At 35.8% G+C, this 20,284-nt stretch overlaps 2 protein-coding genes across 2 annotated transcripts; both read right to left on the bottom strand.

The window, feature by feature from the left end:
• Nucleotides 1-8,338: 8,338 nt before the first annotated feature.
• LOC18049878 lies at nucleotides 8,339-9,116 on the bottom strand. The gene is made up of 2 exons (XM_006443067.2): nucleotides 8,857-9,116; nucleotides 8,339-8,733 (listed from the first exon to the last, which is right to left on the bottom strand). The coding sequence occupies exons 1-2, from the start codon at nucleotides 9,073-9,075 to the stop codon at nucleotides 8,380-8,382; spliced, it is 573 nt and encodes a 190-aa protein (XP_006443130.1). The 5' UTR covers nucleotides 9,076-9,116; the 3' UTR covers nucleotides 8,339-8,379.
• Nucleotides 9,117-13,358: 4,242 nt separating this feature from the next.
• On the bottom strand, nucleotides 13,359-18,478 carry LOC18049877 (vesicle transport protein GOT1). The gene is made up of 7 exons (XM_006443066.2): nucleotides 18,409-18,478; nucleotides 18,149-18,199; nucleotides 15,977-16,068; nucleotides 15,793-15,873; nucleotides 14,514-14,611; nucleotides 14,352-14,427; nucleotides 13,359-13,798 (listed from the first exon to the last, which is right to left on the bottom strand). Exons 2-7 carry the CDS (start codon nucleotides 18,174-18,176, stop codon nucleotides 13,772-13,774), a joined length of 402 nt encoding a protein of 133 aa, XP_006443129.1. The 5' UTR covers nucleotides 18,177-18,199; nucleotides 18,409-18,478; the 3' UTR covers nucleotides 13,359-13,771.
• Nucleotides 18,479-20,284: the final 1,806 nt, after the last annotated feature.

Genomic DNA, 20,284 nt, shown 5'->3' with positions numbered 1-20,284 from the left:
TTTTGTAATTTTGATTTTTCAGAAAATGAGATTATTGAGAGTGCTTGCATCCTCATTATTTTCAATATTGGTTGTGATGAGCTCATCCCACCAATGAAAATTTTTCTTGCATGTTCACGTCCTCTTGCGTGTTTGATATTTCACCCACCTTCCCTCAAAAAATGGAATATGGCATTAAATTTCTTTGACAAATTACTATTAGTCGGGCTCATTTTTTTCGATTGAGGGTTCGAGCCTTCCCATATATACGAAAGTTTATTATAATATCGACCGGGGCTGGATTTTAGATCCCTACAGATATTGAGCTGTATAATATAATCTTTAAAAAGAAAGGGTGATATTTGAGCTTTTCATTATATCTCACCGGCCCCCATTTTTTAGTTAATCTTATTAAAAATTTTAAACTAATTTTTATCTCTCAAAATACCCCATCTAATCTAGAATTTATCCTTATTATAATTTTTATCTCTTTTCCAAGTACCCACAATATAAAACTTATAAAATATATTTTAAAAAGTTAAAAAAATTCTCATAATCATTGTAATATCTCTCTCTCTCTCTTTTTTTAAAGGTTTTATCCATCGTTGTCATGACCATAAAAAAGAATTGATACTTTTTCATCATCCTTTATAGTACTGTAGATTAATTTCTTTCATGATTACAGAAATAGAGTATATAATATTTAAGAAGAGATAATAATTTAAAAAGTTAAAAGAAATTAGGGTTTAAGAAATTAGATTAGCTAAATTATATATTAATAAGAATTATCGTACTCAGATAAAATAGATATTGGCATAAAAGTAACCAATGAAGACTGGTGAGGTATAATAGAGGGGGGTCAAATACCACAATTCTTTAAAAAGTTAGTGATCATGTCTTCTACATATGATTAAACCCCCAGCCAAGTAAAACTATTCTAAAAGATTGAGTGGCTTCAATGAATATCTAGACTGATTTTATCATAAAAAAAAGTCTCACAAATAAACTTTTGAAGACTTCTTTTTTATTTTTAACCAATAACTAATCTATTCTTAGCTAATGTTAAGATATTTTTCTTGATCTTTTTATATAATCTTTTCAATAACTTCTTTTAGTTGATATTATATATTTGCTTGTCACATGTACAAGAATTTTATGAGTACATATAGAGGTACTACACCTAATTGTATATCATGTGTAGTTCAATTAAATGTAACTATTAATTACATGGTGAATTTTTAAAATAAATGCACACATGATATACATAGTTAATTGGGTGTAATTACTCCGGTGTACTCTAGAATCTCCATGTCTATATGTAGACTAGCCTACGCAATGTAGACTGGTCTTTTTTGTACTCTAGAATCTCTATGTCTATATGTAGACTAGCCTACGCAATGTAGACTGGCCTTTTTGTCTAACCCTTCCTCTAACTAATATATATATTTTTTAGCAGCTCCTGCCATTTGATACCACATGAAAAAAATAATTTGGGTCCACTCATATGTCACCGATACCATATACAAACTTGAATTCCACATAAACTCATACTTGACTCTTAAATCATAATTAAAAATCAGTTCATGTGTGAATTTGCCTCTGATATCATATAAAAACTCAAATACCACATAAACACATACTTAACTCCTAAATCATAACATATCGCTTTACATGGTTTTAAATTTCTTCAACTGCAATTTCCTCCTTCGAAAAGCTCTCTCCTTTAAGAGGCTTGAATGGAAGTAGTGAGGGGTCGTAAGGACTCATGTGGGCACTCACGGGGAGTGGAAAGTAATCCAAAACAGTAAGCTTTTGGGATTGGGGAGCTGGGTGAGAAAGTTTCGAAAAGCAATAGTTAGTGTAGAGTGCTGGGGCACGAGTTAAAGCTAGCGAGCCGAAATAACTCACTCCCTGCCCTAGCTTTAACTACCATGGACACTGAAGAGCTAATCCGCAAGTGTCAAGCAATAACTATCAGAGAGGAAGACAAAACCAAAATAACACTGGAGGTGAATTTGGAAAAAAAGAAAGAACAAATGATGGCAGGCTGCTTAGTGGGCGAAGTAATGCTCGCAAAGGGAGTAAATAAAGAGGGTTTTAAGGCTGCGTTACAACAGGTGTGGAGGACTTTCAAAGAAGTCAAAATCGAAAGTGTGGGAAACAACATCTTCATGTTCAAATTTGCTGAAGAAGTAGACAAAAAAAGAGTGCTAAAAGGGGGACCATGGCACTTCGACAGGGCATTGATTATACTCGCTGAGCCAAGGGGGATTGGGGAAGTCGCAAAACAATCTTTTACTCATACATCCTTTTGGGTGCAGATTCGTAATGTTCCACTAGCGTGTATGGATAAAGATTTTCTCTGGGACTTGGGCGGGAAGATTGGATCAGTAGAGGAGGTTCAAACTGATGATAATAGAGATTGTATTGGGGAATATGCCAGAATAAGAGTTTCAATTAATATAACACAGCTGCTAGAGAGGATTCGGTTTCTAAAACAAGAAGATGAAACTGATATCTCAATGCCGGTGGTTTATGAACGCTTGCCGGATTTTTGTTATTGCTGCGGAATTATTGGACATCAATACAAAGAGTGTGGCAAGTACCAAGACCAACCAAGAGAAGATCTACCATATGGGAGTTGGATGAAAACGCTTACGGTAGTGGGCTTTACAAAGAGGAATCAGAACAAGGGAAGGTGGAACTATGGGGTTGGAAAATTGGATGCAAAATTAGCAAGCTCAGAAAATCACAGCTTCCAGCAACAGCAAGGGCAAAACCAAGAAAACCCGATATGGGGAAACGGGTCGGTACTAAGTGAGAAGGAAATGGGGCAAACCATGGAGCATGCTAAGAATGATGTGATAGGAGGAGTAGCTGAGCAACAATTAATGCAAGGAGTGATACAGTCAGCGGACAAAGAGCAAAATGACGGCCACAAGCAAGCTGAGAAAAGTGGCAATGCAACAGCCCCAAGGAAAATGGGCACACAAGCGGGAAATGGCATTCCAAAAGAGATGGAAAAAATGCAAATAAGTCATGAAGAGAAAGCTGGAAAAATCGATGGGCCGAAAGTATCTCAGCTACAGCCCAATACGAGGAAGTGGAAGAGATTTAGAGAGCTAAGTGAGGGGGGGGGGGGGGAAATTGAGGTACAAGCTCGGAAAAGGCCAAGGGGGAAAAAACTCGGGCAAAGCCCACGGAAAAAAAACAAAGCTCTCTAGCTCAAACAAGCTCGAGACAAAAAATCTGGTGCATGTCTCTCCAACAGCAAGACTTCAGTTGGGGTGGGAACCACTGGTGCTAGAAGATGTGGTAGTCATGGAAGCAAACACTATGGAGATATCGGCGGAGGCTGGTGGCCAGCCCCGCCAGAAGCTATGAATATCCTCAGTTGGAATGTTCGGGATCTGGGGAATCCCCGAGCATTTCAAGCCTTAAGAAAAATCCTCCAATTGCATGGTGCTCAGCTGGTGTTTTTGTGTGAAACAAATGTATCAACCATGCAAATGAATGTGATTGCAAATAAGATGAGTTTTGAGAATTGCCTTGCGGTAAACGGTAATGAAAGAGGAGGCGGAATAGTAATGCTCTGGAAGTCAGATATTAGGGTGCAAATCAACTCATACAGCCAGCACCACATTGATGCCGAAACTCAAATGCCACATGGAAATCAAATGCGAGTTACATGAGTGTACGATCCGGAAATAAGTCAGAAAAAACACACTTGGATGCTCCTTAGGCGGTTGGCGGTTTTATCTTCTAGCCCTTGGTTGTGTTGTGGAGACTTTAATGAAATTTTACATCCGGATGAGAAGAGGGGCGGCAATGACAGGAACATGAATTTAATTAATGATTTCAGAGAAGGTTTGAGAGATTGTGGCTTAAAGGATGTCGGGTATAGGGGGTATGCTTTTACTTGGAATAATGGAATATATGGGAAGGGATTCATGGAAGAAAGGTTGGACATATTTGTTTGCTCAAAAGCTTGGAGTGACAGATTTGTAGACTGTGCAGCAAGCAACCTAGACACTTGGACTTCGGATCATTGTCCCGTGTTGATGGCTGTTCAAGAGAGAAGGGAGGGCATGAACCAAAGGGGTAGACATTCCTCGCGAATCCATTATGAGGATATATGGAGCTCGTATGACGTATGCAAATAGATAATTAAGGAAAAATGAGGGTTGTATAGAAATTGGAGCAGTGAAGATCCAGCCCAATCTTTTCGACAAGCAACAAAAGCTTCGATGGGTAGGCTGTTGGGGTGGAGCAAGCTGGAATTTAGGAAGCGTGACAGAAAATTGGAGAAGCTAAAGAATCAGCTGCGGGAGTTAAAACAAAGAAGGGTGCAATATGTAACTGGTGAGGAAATTCGGAAAGTGGAGAAGCAAATCCAAAATATTCTCATGGATGAAGAAATCTACTGGAAGCAACGCTCAAGAGCAGATTGGCTTAAGGAGGGGGACAAAAACACAAAATTCTTTCACGGCAAAGCGACGACAAGAAGGAAAAAAAATAGAATTTGGGGGATTGAAGATAATTTCGGGAGATGGATTGAGAAGCCAAATGAAGTAGAGCATGAGTTTTGCAACTATTTCACCAATCTTTTTACATCAACCCAGCCGAGCCAAGACCAAATTGCAGCAGCCTTGGAAGGAATAACTCCGAGAGTTTCAGCCAGCATGAATGAGAGTTTGGGGGAACTGTTTACAGCCGAGGAAGTTTTGGAAGCTCTGAGTCAAATGTGCCCAACGAAGGCTCCGGGGCCGGATGGTTTGCCAGCATTGTTTTACCAAAAGCATTGGCATACGGTTAAGGAGGGAGTGCTCACCACTTGTCTGCATATCCTCAATTCACAAGGTACCATAGGCCCTCTAAACCACACTTACATTGCTTTGAAACAAAAAATCTGAAAGCCTAGGAAAGTGACAGATTTTAGGCCTATTAGTTTGTGCAATGTTAGCTTTAGAATTGTAGCTAAAACAATTGCTAATAGATTTAAGCAAATTTTGCACAAAATCATCTCTCCGTCGCAAAGTGCTTTCATCCCCAATAGGTTGATCACTGACAATATAATAGTTGGCTATGAATGTTTGCACAAGATTAGGCATTGTAAAGGCACGCGAAATGGATTAATTGCATTAAAGCTTGATGTTAGTAAAGCTTATGACAGATTGGAATGGAACTTTTTAGAGCAAACTTTGAAAAAACTAGGCTTCTCGCATCAATGGATTAGCTTGATTATAAGGCGCATTAGTTCGGTTTCATTTTCAGTGTTAATTAATAGATCAGTGAAAGGCTTAATTACGCCTCAAAGGGGCTTAAGACAAGGTTGCCCCCTCTCTCCGTATTTGTTTATTACATGTGCAGAGGCTTTTTCATCTTTGCTGCAGCAAACTGAGCAACAACGACTTATTCATGGGCTATCTTTTATAAACAAGTTGAAGATTTCACACCTTTTATTTGCTGATGACAGCCTTGTCTTCAGCAGAGCTTCCATGGCCGATTGTCAAAATTTGAAGATGATCCTTGAGCGCTACTCCACAGCTTCCGGTCAAATTTTTAACTTCGAGAAATCTTCTCTTTTTCTCAGTGGCAACGTACAGCAAGATCAAGCTGAGGCAATTGGGAATCTCTTTCAGCTCAATATTGTGTCGAGACATGAAAAATATTTAGGCTTGCCGTCGATGATCGGGAGAAAGAGAAACAGCTTTTTCAATGACATCAAGCTGAAGGTTTCCAATAAGATCTCAAGCTGGCAGCATAAATTTTTTTCTTGCGAAGGGAAAGAAGTCTTAATCAAAGCGGTTGTTCAAGCCATCCCAGCCTACGCAATGAGCGTCTTTAAAATTCCGATGGGTGTTTGTGATGATATTCAAAAAATGGTGGCAAAGTTTTGGTGGGGCTCCAAGAGGGAAGGGAGGAATATTCACTGGGCGAAGTAGGAAAAGATGAGCCAAGCTAAATGTTTGGGAGGGATGGGATTTCGTGACTTTTCAAGCTTTAACCGAGCCTTTCTAGCAAAGCAAGGCTGGAGGATTCAGTAATGTCCAAATTTGCGGGTGGTAAGGGTCCTACAAGCCAAATATTTTCAGTCAAAAAATTTCTTGGATGCTAAACTCGGCTCAAACCCTTCATATATTTGGAGAAGCCTTCTGTGGGGAAGGAAAATTATTTGCTCGGGCTCTAGGTGGAGAGTTGGCAATGGTCAGAAAATTCATGTTCATAAGGCTAATTGGATCCCACAGCCTTCAACTTTCCAGCCAGTGGTTAAGCCATCTTTGCCTCCTGATGCTATGGTCTCGGAATTAATCAATGAGGCAAATTGCTGGGATGAGAAGAGGATTTATGAGAATTTTGACAAAATGGATGCTGATTTAATTACTAAGATTCCCCTGCCTCGAAGACCAAGGGAGGATGAGCTGATTTGGCATTATGGAAAAAATGGCCAGTTCTCGGTTAGAAGTGGATACCAGACAGCTCTCCAAATAAAATTTTCAGCCATGCCTTCAAGCTCAGTGGTTTCCAAAAACGAGTGGAATATTATTTGGTCCCTTACTTTGCCTCAAAAGATCAGAATTTTTGCCTGGAGAGCAACCAACTCCCCTCAGCTGAGAATCTGTGGAAGAAAAAAATAATCCAGGAACCCACTTGCCAAGTCTGTAAAATGGGAATGGAAAATGTCTTTCATGCTCTAATGGCCTGCAAATCGGCTGAGAAGGTATGGAAGCTAATCCATTTTGATGATGACATTCATGCAGCTCACAGTCAAGATATTTTAAGCTTGCTGCATGCTATGAAAAGAATGAGAAGCAGAGATGACCTGGAGCTGTTGGTAACAATTTTCTGGGTAAAATTGAATGCTAGAAATCAATTGATTTTCAAAGAAAAAATGGAGAACCCCCAGATCATGGTAGCTAAAGCTGAAGCTATGATTGCAGCTTATAAGAGGGTGCATTCTCCAGCTGAGGCCTGCAGCGAAACAGAGCAGAGGGTACCTCCCCAGACATAGAATCCCCCCCAAGATGGCTTTGTAAAAGTAAACATTGATGCAGCTATCAACTCTGAAAAAAACATTGTAGGGCTGGAGGCAGTAATCAGAGATGTTTTGGGGCATGTTACAGCAGCTGCTATCAAGGTTTCAAAGTTTCATGGAGATGTTTCTTATGCGGAAGCAAAAGCTATGGAATGGGGTATGTTGGTGGCGAGAGATGCAAAAGTGAAAGCTGTCATCGTGGAATCAGATTCTCAAGGTGTGGTCAATTTAGTTAACAACAAACAGGGCAGCATATCCGAGATCTATTGGGTTGTTTCAGAAATTCAGAAGTTAGCGGCAAACTTCGATCGTGTTAGTATTAAGTATACGCCTAGATCTTGTAATGCTATTGCCCACTCTTTAGCTAAGTTAGCTTTAGAGAAGTGCGAGACTGTTGTGTGGAAGGGTTCATACCCTTCACAAGTGATGTATTTCTTTTCTTCGTTGATTTAATTGAAATCTCTTTTCAAAAAAAAAAAACTCCTAAATCATAATTGAAAATTAGCTCTCTAAGTTAAAAGCTGTTGCCAGTAAAACCTATTAAAAAATAACTTTCTCTGGCACACATTCTAATCTAATAGATTTCGGCACTTGAATAAATCCAAGGGGCGAAAATTTTCAAGTCCGGATGAAAGTTGAAGGCTCTTCATTTATTTATTTAGGAAGACTCTGTAACCAATTTTCCATTGTATTCATGGCAAGAAATTAAAACTTTGACGCTTACTTGATCTATTTCAGAAACCTAAGTATCCATGTTAAGGATACTATTATCCCAGATGATATATCTACAGTCCACCAAACCGAACCCAAGAAATTAAAATCGAACGCAAATGAATCCTGTGTTATTTGAACCAAAAAAATTGTATTACTTTTAAAAAATTAATTATTTTACATTTAATTTTGTACCATTGTGTCTGTTAAATTAACATGAAAATATAATATAATGGGCGTTGATTGCCTATTGTCATTTGACGGTTTATTTTTGAAATTTATATATTATATCTAGTAATGTACACAATTGATGATGCATTAAATGGGTATATCTTCATTGGAGATTTTTTGTAAGTTGCGATATCTATTAACTTTATTATAAAGCAAAACCACTCACATTCACGAGCCAACTTGTCAAGTCATGTACTTGTTTGACAGTTGCTAGTATCTCAGAATACAAAAAACTAATACCAAGGCAATCGAGAATATGTAAAAAGTAATAAAATACACGAAACAGACATTCATTCATTATATATATTACATTTGCTAATACAAATTAAACAAACATGCACATATAGTAACAACATAGTTTTATACATTTAGCAAGTTTTGATTTCTTATCCAACGCGCCCGTTGCAATTGATCAACATCTATCAGTTCAAGAGGCTTAATGTATTGATCATGGACTTGGTGCCAGAGACTTTTGCTGATGACGATTGGGTTTGTTGATTTGGAAGAGAGTGAACAAACTTGCAATTAGGGCAAGAAGGAGAAGATTTGGATAATATCACAAGAAGATGGCAATTCATACAAGCCAAGGCCACCATGTTATTACTTGCGGATGATAAATGGTGCTTATTGTTAGACTCATCATCATCAGCTGCTGAAGTACAATTTGAGACTGATGATGATGAGATGTTGAGTTCAAGGTCTAGTTTCTGCTTGTTCTCTGGCAAGCTCCAGCTCTTTTTTGAAGATTTTCTGTTGAAATAATACATTCTGCCTGACTGCACGCAAAAAAGCACAAACAGCCAAAAAAAAACTATATAATTAAGTTGCAAAAGTAGTAATTTTTCATGCTTATATAATTGAAGGAGAGCTAGAGAGAACTGAGAGATGAAAAGTAGTACTTGTAGGTCAAGGCATCGCTCCCAATCCAATGGCAGAGGGTCTTTAATTTGAAGATCAACACTTGTTTGAATTGCTGGTTCGGTCTTCAAAAGGCTAAAATCTGATAAAAACTTCCTCTTTCTTGAAGGATTGTCTTCGGATTCTGATGATGAGTTGCTTTTGTCAACGACAACACAATGTGTTGGTGCCAAAGAAAGCTCTGTCAACTCCATTACCATTTCTTTTGAGAATAGTGAGAACTTTGAAAATAAACAAATTCAGTTCCTTTTGATTATTATTTATTATATATTGCAAAGAGTCATGCAAGAAGATGTGTCTACTTAAGAGGGTTCTTGAATTGCTTTCATCAAACTCCATTAAATAAGAAGGGCATGCAGGCCAAGCATTTAAGGTGGCAAGTAGCTATCACTTTAATGCCCCAAAATTGTTTTATGTCAAATAAGCATTTAAATCAAACCTACACATAAATTAATGACTACCAAAAATCTGTTATTAAAGTGAAACATATGTAAAGTGGATTTACACTATCTTATCACATGATAAGAATATAAAATAAGATTGACACTACGTGACAAGATTGTCAAGAATATTATCCCACCTCAATCAACTGAGAATAAATCTTAAGTTAAATAATTGAACAACCTTCAACTTTTGAATTAGATTTTAAATATGAGTTAGGCTCATAATTTATATACGAATAAAGGTCTAAAAATCTCTTACCATATATTTACTCATTTTTGTATAACATAAAAATCTGAGGATTTAATTTAATTTTTTTTGCGTATTAAACAATCTGGTATCCGTATACCACATTAGGCCCCGACTAATCCAGATTCGAGCCGGGTAGAACCACGTAACTGCATTCCCAATGCCTTGAACTGAAGACCTTGATTAAGGTAGAACAACCCCATGCTAGTTGATCTACGCGCTTGTTGGTTATTTAATTTTAAGATAATTAGAAAGTTCACTCGAGCAAAGAAAAAGTTGACCACATGTGAATAGATTAATTAGATGAACATATGAATACTAATATTAATTGTTTCGTTTTTCGATTTTTAATATGAAAAGTAATAATGGGTGTAAAGCAAAATGGCAAGTTAGCAGATCAAAGGAATAAATTACATCCCTTTAGGCTCTAGCTTATAATGAACTAAAGTTGGTTAATGACACGTGTCTAATGGAATCTAAGCCAAATTTCATTAGAACACATACCGAATTTTCACAAGCATAGTTTCATCAAATGCAAGAGAATTACAGCTTTGGCAGCTTTTGGTTTCCTTGTCTTATTACTACATCAATGTAAATGTCGTAAAGAAGAACTGCAGCTACATTAAAAGTTAAAAGAACAACACTAGATAGCCAGCTATATCATATTTTCTATTGATTCATTTGATGCAAGTAATATTAATCATAAGGGCCTTAATATTTCACATAGCATTAACGCAGTTTTAATAGGCTACGACGACATTGTATATGATGCATTTATAGATCGGCTTGAATATAAGTCGATTTCCCATGGACCAGATCCATTGTAGGTAATAACCGGACCCAGTATCAAAATTGAATGTGCATAATTAATGTCTTTTATGTGTCCAACGGCTCTGCTAATTACTAATTGTCATACTCATGTTTCAAAATTTATAACGTATATGCATATGAAGATAGTTTCAACTACTTTGCAATTGCTTCGAAATATTTAGCTCGCATTTTTTCCTGGCATTCATTGCCTTTGCCCTAACCCTAGTAATTTGCAGTAAATGAGGAAGCGGTACACATTGCTAGCAAATATGACAAGAGGGTATATTTTTTTACTTACGTACACATTTTGCTTTGCTTCTTTTTCTTAATTATTTGCATGCAGTTTGGTCTGACAATTTTTAGGTTTCAATAAATCTAACCTCGTCGTAGTGACGGTCCTTATTTAACGAATTCATTTGTAGTATATATGTACTTTCGATCTATCCAAAATCCATTTTCTTCTCTTTTAAGTTATCATGTAAAGAACCACTTGGGCTAGCCCAAGTGGCTAGAGCCACTCCCTCACATATGTGAGGGAAGGGGTTCGAGCCTCCGCAGTCGCATTGTAGGGGTTTAATTTATATTTCTTTCCTTGGAGCCACAGAGCTCGAGTAAAGGCAGTCTTTCTCCCAGGATGAGAGTTTGACGTCCCTCGAATATTTGAGAGGGTTACAAAAAAATCTGAGTAGTGTCATATCAGTATTAATGTCAATAGGTCTCAGTATATATATATGATTGTACATATCAGTTATATTCTCATGTAATATGAGTTGTAATTTAAGCAATAGTCTCATGTCATCAAAAAAAAAAAAAAAAAAGGTTATCATGTAAAGAATGACGTCACTTATTATGGGTGACCACATGAATTGTCTGGTTAATCTAAAATATTAACACTAGTATTAAAGAGTCACAAGTCATAAAATTATACCACGTGTCTACATGTTCACCATACAATAGCAGAATTTACTCAGTAAATCATTTTCCTAAGTTTAAATGTTGCGAATATATATTACAAAACTCAGAACTGTTCCATGCTCTAGATTTTGCAGCAAATTGAAAAGTAGTAAATGAGGTATTTAGTCTTTCACCTGTGCCAACGACAACAATAAATTGTAGCACCTCTCAGCCTCACTAACCAGGGTTGTTGGGGCATGAACCCCATTTATTGCCTAATTTAAAAGTACTTTAGCTATTTTATGCACCTTTACTACCCTATACCGACACCATTGAAAGCCTTTTTTCTTTTTCTTTTTTTCCTTTTTTTTTTTTTTCTTCTGCTTCAAATGCCCATCTAAAAATGTACCAATTCAATGTAATGCGGTCTCTACCTAACACTGTGATGTAATTGTATTTTTAATTTAATGCATCTAATCTTAACTGGAAGTACTTTCGCTGACATCGTGCTTAAATGAAAGAACACTCATGGATCAATCTTGTTTTTTTTTTTTTTTTGAATACTGATTAATCATCAGATTACTGCATTACACAGATATTTACAACAACTGCTATTGTAGCAGAGATATTATACTGATATTTACAATCAGATATACATAATTGGGACTTATATTATGACATTGAATTCTACGAAGTACATGCCCAAATAAATAACCCCTCACAGGAGAGGGATGTCCATACTCCACTCGCATTTCGCAAGGGAGAATGATTTTTTAGAAGTATAAAGAACATTTAGCCCCCACAATGCTTTTGTGGGGGCTAGAACCGATGCCCTCACAATACTTGTGAGGGCAGCAGCCCACCACTTCAGCCAAGGCCGAAGTGGCATGGATCAATCTTGTTAATAAAATTGAAAAGGGTACACAAAGCCTTATCCTTCGAAGATAAATCATAAATGTTTAAAATAATGTTACTTAAAAGATCATTATCAAGGAGGTTTAAAAGAAGTGGTATCAATATAATTAAATTTTGTTAAAAGGAAAAGTCTTGGAGGCTTCAAGAGCATTCCTCCTTCGGTTATTTCAAATTCTACTATGAAATAGAGTATTTGAAATCAATGTATGTGCTATATCGGATTCTATGCAAGCATATTTCACAAAAGATTAAGGTTAATATGCTGATTTAATCTCACAATTCTTAGCAATGGAGGTTATGAAACCTCTTGAGTACTCATAAATCAGTCCACTTCTCGCCATCGAGTACCATTTATATATACATAAACGTTTGCTTTGAGCTTATACTAACCCCCGTCCCAATCAATTAAAGGTTTCCTGCTTTCACCAAATATTCATAATCGAAAGCTCATTTTGACGCTTTCTTCTCCTAATACCCCGGTCTTGCCTCAAGTGGTATCAGAGAATCAAGAGATTATAGCAACACTTTCAAGGTCAATACCAAGCTCTTGCTTTTCCAGTTAAAACTAACGTGAAATAATACACACGACAAGAATTGGAGAGGTGGCAATGCATAGGGATATATCCACATTTTTTCCTTGAGATAAATTATGCCACCATTTCTTTTAACTTTCTGAAACTAAACTGGAGAGGAAATAAAAAGAGAGAGGAAAAGAAAGCTTCAAACTGCATTTTGTTTTCAAATTTTCCTACTGGGAATGCATATTTATGGGTATCCATGGTAATTTTGAAAGAACAATTCCTTTTCCAGACGGAAAGATCAATTAGGGAAAAGCAATAGGAAAAAGGATCACTTAAAAGGAAAACGCTGCAGTGAATGAAGCTACCATATCACTCAACCCACCACTAACAAAGCCACATCTCGACCAGCATTATTACATTATCATTAGATATTAGTTTTATGCCCATTAATTAATTCTTTAATCCATCTTAAAGAGCCCATATAATGAGAGGAGTTATCATGATACAGTTTAAATGGAAGCAAAACCATTCAACTGGAACCTACTTTACAATTAAACGTTTTCCTAAACAGTACTTCCAAAAGAGCTTATTGCAAAGCAGTCTTTTGGAATTGCATCCTTTCAACATCACAGAAATATCAGTTTTTCTAAAAATTTAAAAAAATATATATATATTCACGCCCTAGATATTGGGACAACTCATGTTGTGTATAGTTGCCTTCCAAGAAGATTTATTTCCACGGATCTACGTCACTCAATTCATTCAGGAGTTTTACTGTATAAGTTTGTACAACATCAACACGACAGCTAGCTAAAAAGAAAAAGTTTGATCTATGGACTAAACCTTTGGATTGACACATCCAAAACAATGATAATTGTCAACTGATATAACCCTACTCCATCTGTTATGGTAGATTATAAGCCCAAGTTATTTTCCTTGCACCCGAAGGGTAATTGTTTAACAGCAAGGAAAGAACCGATTATTTTCACAATCACCTTGGGTTTTACAGGGAAATACACTGGGAACACTTTGTCAGCAAAATATGGCATTCAGCAGGTGTATTGTTCTAGCCACCTTTCAGGCGATCAAGAACCTGCAGATTAATAAATAGCATTGCATAAATACTTGAACTATCATGCAACCAGGTACAAGAATAATAAAAAAAAGGAACAAACAACTGTAAAAATAAAATAAAATAAAATCATAAGTAAATAAAGAATTGTTACAAGTATGGTCTCGGAATCATTATATGGAATTGACTTCAAGTGATTTTCCGGGACATCACATTGTAAAAGCATTTAATAACACTCAAATATGTTTGTTTTGATTTTGCATCGTCCATATCCTTATGAACCAATCATAAAAGGAAAAAACTTCCTCAGCAATATATATATATATTGTCCAGGACGCAAGCTAGAGCTACTTTGTACTTATCCTAGTTGGACTGATCCCATGCAATGGGCACACGGTCTAGAGAATGAATCCAGCTCACACCAGCTCAAAGGCGGATTATGTTTAAATTATAACGAGCTATTATTTTCTCCATTATTTTAAGATGAGAACTAACTTTTCAAGCAATGAAATACTAAGGTAAAAAATGCAGAGTCTTGAACATAAAAATTGAATAGATTGTTTATGGAAATTACCATAAGGGGATACTGTATGATCCATCCAACAACTGGAATCTGATAGAGGAAAACCTTGACAGATGGCCAAAAGCCACTGCAAAACAAGATATCAAATCAATGCGATTTTAAGACCAACACCACTACTACATCCAGTTAAGTGCTTGTGATAAGAATACTGACCTGAAGAGAGCAATGAAACCATATATTTCCAAGATTATACCCACAATTGGCCAACGAACAAATAAGAAAAAGAGTCCAAGAAGAAAGCAAATGGAGCCCTGCAGAACAAATGGATGATAATCAGATATAACATGACTATACATTACCAAAGGCATCAAATTTTCAAGCAATGCAATCCTGAGGGGCATTATTTTGTAGATTTCAATAATTTTCGGACATGCAAAATAAATAATAAGAAAATTTAAGAAAGGAATTAAGACCAAAAGCATCTATGATTCCAGTGAGCAATTCCAAAAGGCATTATACTTTTTCTTTTTAGTTAAATTCTAGATATATAGTAACCAACCTTTCAAGGAAAAAAAAAAAAAGATATCTGGTAACCAAATTTGAAAACTTTCAAATATCATTATCAGCAAATGTTAAAATACTAACAAATACAACTCATTTTGGATTTGTTTTCAAATAGTGAATCAAGCAGGCCCTAAAATGTTCAGATCGCATGTCAAGGTGAGTCAGATAAAAATGGATTTATGCCCCTCTTTTTAAGAATAATCTCAAAGTTGTAACCACCACTTAGAAAACAACCATTACAATATTTGCCATCTTCTACTTGGGCTGTACAAGCAAAGACTTGGTAGAAATGAAAAGAGAATGCAAAGCTAGGTTGGGCAAGGTCTATGGAACTAAAGCGGTAGCAAAGCAAAATTTCAGGAGCATACTGCTGTTGTTCCCTAATTTCAAATGGACGAATCACATCCTATACCTATTTGAATTGCACATGTGCACCTTCAATTCGAATGCATTTTTCTTTGTATTGCCCCATTCCACAAGGAAGCCATACCGCTTTAATGTGCAGGCAAGTACAGTAACTATGGCTACAACATATTATTTATTAAGCCCTACATCAAGATGGTTGTATATCAGCTAGGTATCACAGGAACCTAGTAAGTCTTACCAAAATGAACTAACAAAAGATATTAGTTTGTCGCTGGACAATAAATTGTTCGGAGAGGGTCTATTCATTAACAAGAGAGGTGTTAATAGCCAAAAGGTATTTCTTCGTTTTTACCCCTTAATCACATTCCCCACACCCATAGTGTGAATTGAACTAAACGTCCAAACCTCTTTTCCAACTATAAAAGTGGGTAGATAAATAGTCTCCCTAACTCATATAATCAAATTTTGACGCCAGCCAGGATTTTGCACTAACAGCTTAAGCAAATGAGTTTCTGTCATCAAAGGAGAAAAAAAGTAGTAAAGGGCAGCAAAGTATGATAACCTTATAGTTTGCTCTGTTAGTAAAGAGCTTCCAAGTGGATTGTAAACCAAGCAAAAGAGTGACCCCAGTTAACCAAAGTATCTGATAACAGAATCAAAGAAAGTCAGAATTTCGTAATAGTTTTTTGATAATCCAGGTATAACAAAATAATAAGTCAGCAAGTGAGAGAGAGAGAGAGACTTACATTCCCTAGAGCAAGCAAACCTCTGTCAAAGAAAAGAATGATAGCAAGAAAAGTGAAAAAGATGCCAAAACCAATGAGACCAAATCCAATCTCTGCAAACAAAAGACAGTATTGATGAGATATAAAGAAATATATATTACTTATGAAAATTTATTAACAATAATAGATCATGAAAAGGGATAGGAATTTGGTAAAATTAGAAAATTCGGCAATTATTGCGTTATATATTGGGGAAATAATAAAATCGATTGAAAGCATTTTTCTCTTCTTGTTCTTTTTCATCAAATATTTAGAGAAAAAAAAAAGTGTCAAGCCATTAGTTTTAAGAAGAGAAATGGTTACTCTTAGTTAAATGTCAATTCTTGGTTGGAAGTGATCAGATGCATGTAACCTTAAAACTAGATTACCTACTAAACCGATTCCCAAATTAGCCAACCAAAATTTGATACATTACACATTTACAGATATTAATTAACTCAATGTTCAAGAGGCTTAATGGGACATACATAACTATAAACTAGCAGAGGCACTCAATGAGTGCCACAATTTTCAAATGAAGGTGTTAGGAAAAAGTAAACACGGGAGTAAGAGAGGAAAGAGAATGTTTGACCACAACCCTTGACAACAGTATGTGCCGAGCAATTTATTAAGAACTGAATACCAAATCCAATGCAATCACATGTCTAAAAGAAAATATGTACTGTAGCTTGGAGAAATAAATGAAATGGGGTTATGAACTTTGAAGAGGGAATTTTTAAATGCGTACACAATATGAAATAGAATAATGGCAGCTCAATTTTCACCTTTACAGGGAGATGACATTCAACACAACATAAGGAAAATATTCTGGTTACATGAAGTAAAAATGTGATTTGGAGAAAGAATTTGTCGGGGGCACTAGTGATCATTGTGTGGCAGAGGCAGTGGTGGATGATAATTGCATTGTATTAAGTGGTGGTAATCGTGGAAAAATGAGACCTGGAGAATGGTAAATAATATAATGGTCGGGGCATGAAAGGAAAATTTTAATAAGAGCAGCAGATGTAGCCGTCAACTGAATATAAGTCTTCTTTTCTTCCAACTTTTGTTTTGTAATCAAAGCTTTCATGGACATATGCTACAGACTAACCCTATTTTATGTCAAGAATTCACCAGTTCTGATTCAAAATACTTGACTGATATTTCTCTTCATATTGATAAATAGAAAAGCAAATAATAGGAAAAACAGACTTTGGCTTTCAAGGAATTCATCCATATAAGCTTTGAATAAATTCATCGCTTTCTTGTGGCTAATAATTTAGTACAATTTTACATGTTACACTTTACAAAGGAGATTTGAAGGAAAAAAAAAAAAGGTTTTTCCTCTGTCCTTAGTTGTAGAAAGATATCAAGATATAAATTATTAAACAAACCACATTCCACCAAACATATCAAGTGAGATTAGGAATTTATAGTTCTTAAGGACTACAATCCAATATGAAGAAGATTAATATAACACAATGCTACACCATTAAGACTATAACGTGTCATCTACTATTAGCATTTTTCATGCATGTGTGTGAGGCTCTGCACAAGTGTACATGGGTGGACGAGACACACACACACACACACACGTAAAATTTGATTAAGTTCAATTTAACACTTTCATTCAGTTTACATACTAAAAATGAGAACCAATACCCAATGTACAAACAACATAAATCTTATCACTTTTGAATTTAGATCGGTTAGGCAGCCGACAAAATTTCAAGGACTCATGATTAAAGTTAACATGGACTTGACCAATTTCATTAAAAATCCAAGATATTTCAACTATTCATATTTATCATTTGTTTCTCCTTACAAGGCCGAAAATAAGGCCTGCCTCATTACAACTTTAACTGAAGTATTGTGATCGTAATATGTATAACATGAAACTAAGACGTCTCCGCGGTTTGCCTAAATTATCAATTAGGTCCCTCATTATTTTCTTTTTACCATTTTCACCTCCTTTCATTAGTTTAGGATCTATAAATTTGGAAGATGACCGCTGTCAACTGGCTAGTATTTGCTAGCAATGCTGCATGTTGGTTGATTAGCTTGATTCCAGTAGCGTGATTGATACAGTCATATTAAAATCAATTTAGGCAAATGAAAATGACAACAAAAAGAAGAGAACAAATCAATCCTTACTTTTTCGCTCGTCTATTTCGTAGGCCATGTCGATGACATTAGAGCAATCAACTGCAACGTAGTAGAAGAGAAGCTGACCGTTAATTCCTAAATTCACTTCTTTTAAATTCCCTAAATTTCTGTTTCGAATTGTAAAGTTACTTCTAGCATTACGTGGAGAATCAAAATCATCGACCGTTTAGTAGCAGCCACATATGCAGAAAAAGAAAAAGAAATTGCAGCCAAAAAATATATAAATAAAATAATGAAGAGAGAGTTACCGGAAGTTGCAGTTGAAAGCAATACGCCGTAAGACAAGAACGGAGAGAAATGCTTCGGTCAGGGTTAAACTTCAAACGGGGAGACGGACCATATTTTATTACTTGCCAAGACGATACCCGATTACCCGACCCGACGAAGACAGAGACCCGGCTGATCACTGTTTACCGGCCCAATCCAAAAAGTTATTACAATTTGCATATGTGCCACATTTTTGTCAAAAAATTAATTTTTAATATTGTTATTTAATTTATTAACTTGCTTTTTTTTATTAAAAAAAAGTAAATTATATTAGCTGAATATAATTGGAAATTTCCTTTCCGATTTGAAGTCAAACCTGAATTCTTGGCTCACTACAAAACAAAAAAAACGTAGGATTGTGGCATCCATCCACACCGGAATCTTTAAAAATTGAAATCTTAAACGAGAAGAAATGTCGCCCAAAGTAATGCCACTGTCCTATGAGAAGGACGTGATATCCAAAAAGAAATATGTTTCTTGGAAAAAGAAAAATAAAAAGGCTCCCCAAAGATCAAAATTACAACTTGAAAGTGTCTTTCTACAAAAGCCGAAACGTTTCAATAAGTGTACGATTTGTATTCGCTCAGGTAGACTCTAGACGTATCACTAGTCTGGAGGGATTGCATAAGCAGGCTACAAGACAGCAAAGGACTTCCTTGCCAACTAAAATCGTCCGAAGCAGACAGTTTGTTTACTCACTCTACAGAAGGGGAAACCAAAAAAAAAAAAAAAAAATGGTTGATTAGATCACAAGCCATGCCAACTTCAAACTCAACATGATATGTAAGAATGAACCAGGATAATGCGACGTGCAATAGATAATTTGTCACTGCAAATGATAATTATTACCAAACCAACATCGTTAAGAAGATCAAATTGCTAATCAGCAAGCGGCCAAGTACCATCCAAGGACAAGTTATTCAAGCGATCAACAAATTCTGCCCAAAGAATTTTAAGGTAATTTTTAGAGGGCCAAGAGTGGGAGGATTCAAAGAGCTGCAAAAAAAAAAGCAGAAATAGTGCAATGCGTATAGATTGAACAAAGATATCCAAAAAAAAACATCGGCAAGCTGTTCACAACGGAGTCTCAAGAAAGATTTTTGTTGACCATCCCAGGAGAGTAGATACAGAAACACTCCAAACATTTAAATGCAGCTATAGTATGTGTATAAGAAGCGACAATTAAAATATACTCGGAACGAAATAGATACAAGGAAAGTTCTAAAACAGAATGCAATTTCCCAACAGAACTGCCCAGAAACAGATCAGAAAATACACAAGAACCACATGCCGGCTTAGGCGGACCTAGCTTAGGTCCAGGACTGAGCTTTGAAATTTATTTGAACATATTATATTCGGTCCATTTAATAATTTAAATTTTCTTCCATACAAATTTGCCTTTTAAACATATTCTTTATTTGAACATATTCTTTATTCGGTCCAGCTATAGTATGTGCCTACCTTTTTTTTTGTTGAGCCCAGCACGACCCACGGTAAAAGCCCACCATTTTTTATTTTAGCGTACTTAAAAAAGTTCATGAGCCTAGCGTGCTTTATTCAAGCCCACCAACATAATAATAATAATAATAATAATAATATTAATAATCATATTAATTTTTATTAAAAGAGTAATTAACATTTTATTATTAGTTTATCACAATTTCACAACTATATATTTTATTTCACAATAATCAATCATAATTCATAACACAACAATACATAAATTTAATTCCATAGATCATCATAATAATTAATTAAAATTAAAAATACAATCCTCGAATAATCATTACAATAAGTCATAACTACGAAATATTAATATAACAAATCATAGGTCACAACTTACAAGTTACAACTTAC

The sequence above is a fragment of the Citrus clementina genome, unplaced genomic scaffold (genome assembly GCF_000493195.1).
Source record: "Citrus clementina cultivar Clemenules unplaced genomic scaffold, Citrus_clementina_v1.0 scaffold_3, whole genome shotgun sequence".
Classification (NCBI taxonomy): domain Eukaryota; kingdom Viridiplantae; phylum Streptophyta; class Magnoliopsida; order Sapindales; family Rutaceae; genus Citrus; species Citrus x clementina.
This window is presented reverse-complemented; position numbering and strand designations above follow the sequence as displayed.

Excerpts from the sequence above, each read along its gene's own strand:
- LOC18049878 (XM_006443067.2), bottom strand. The coding sequence starts at position 9,075 with ATGGTAATGGAGTTGACAGAGCTTTCTTTGGCACCAACACATTGTGTT. Across the intron at positions 8,734-8,856 it reads AGCGATGCCTTGACCTACAA|TCAGGCAGAATGTATTATTT; the intron begins GTACTACTTTTC and ends TTTTGCGTGCAG.
- LOC18049877 (XM_006443066.2), bottom strand. The coding sequence starts at position 18,176 with ATGGCCTACGAAATAGACGAGCGAAAAA. Across the intron at positions 16,069-18,148 it reads CGAAATAGACGAGCGAAAAA|AGATTGGATTTGGTCTCATT; the intron begins GTAAGGATTGAT and ends TTTTGTTTGCAG. Across the intron at positions 15,874-15,976 it reads GTTTGCTTGCTCTAGGGAAT|ATACTTTGGTTAACTGGGGT; the intron begins GTAAGTCTCTCT and ends TTCTGTTATCAG.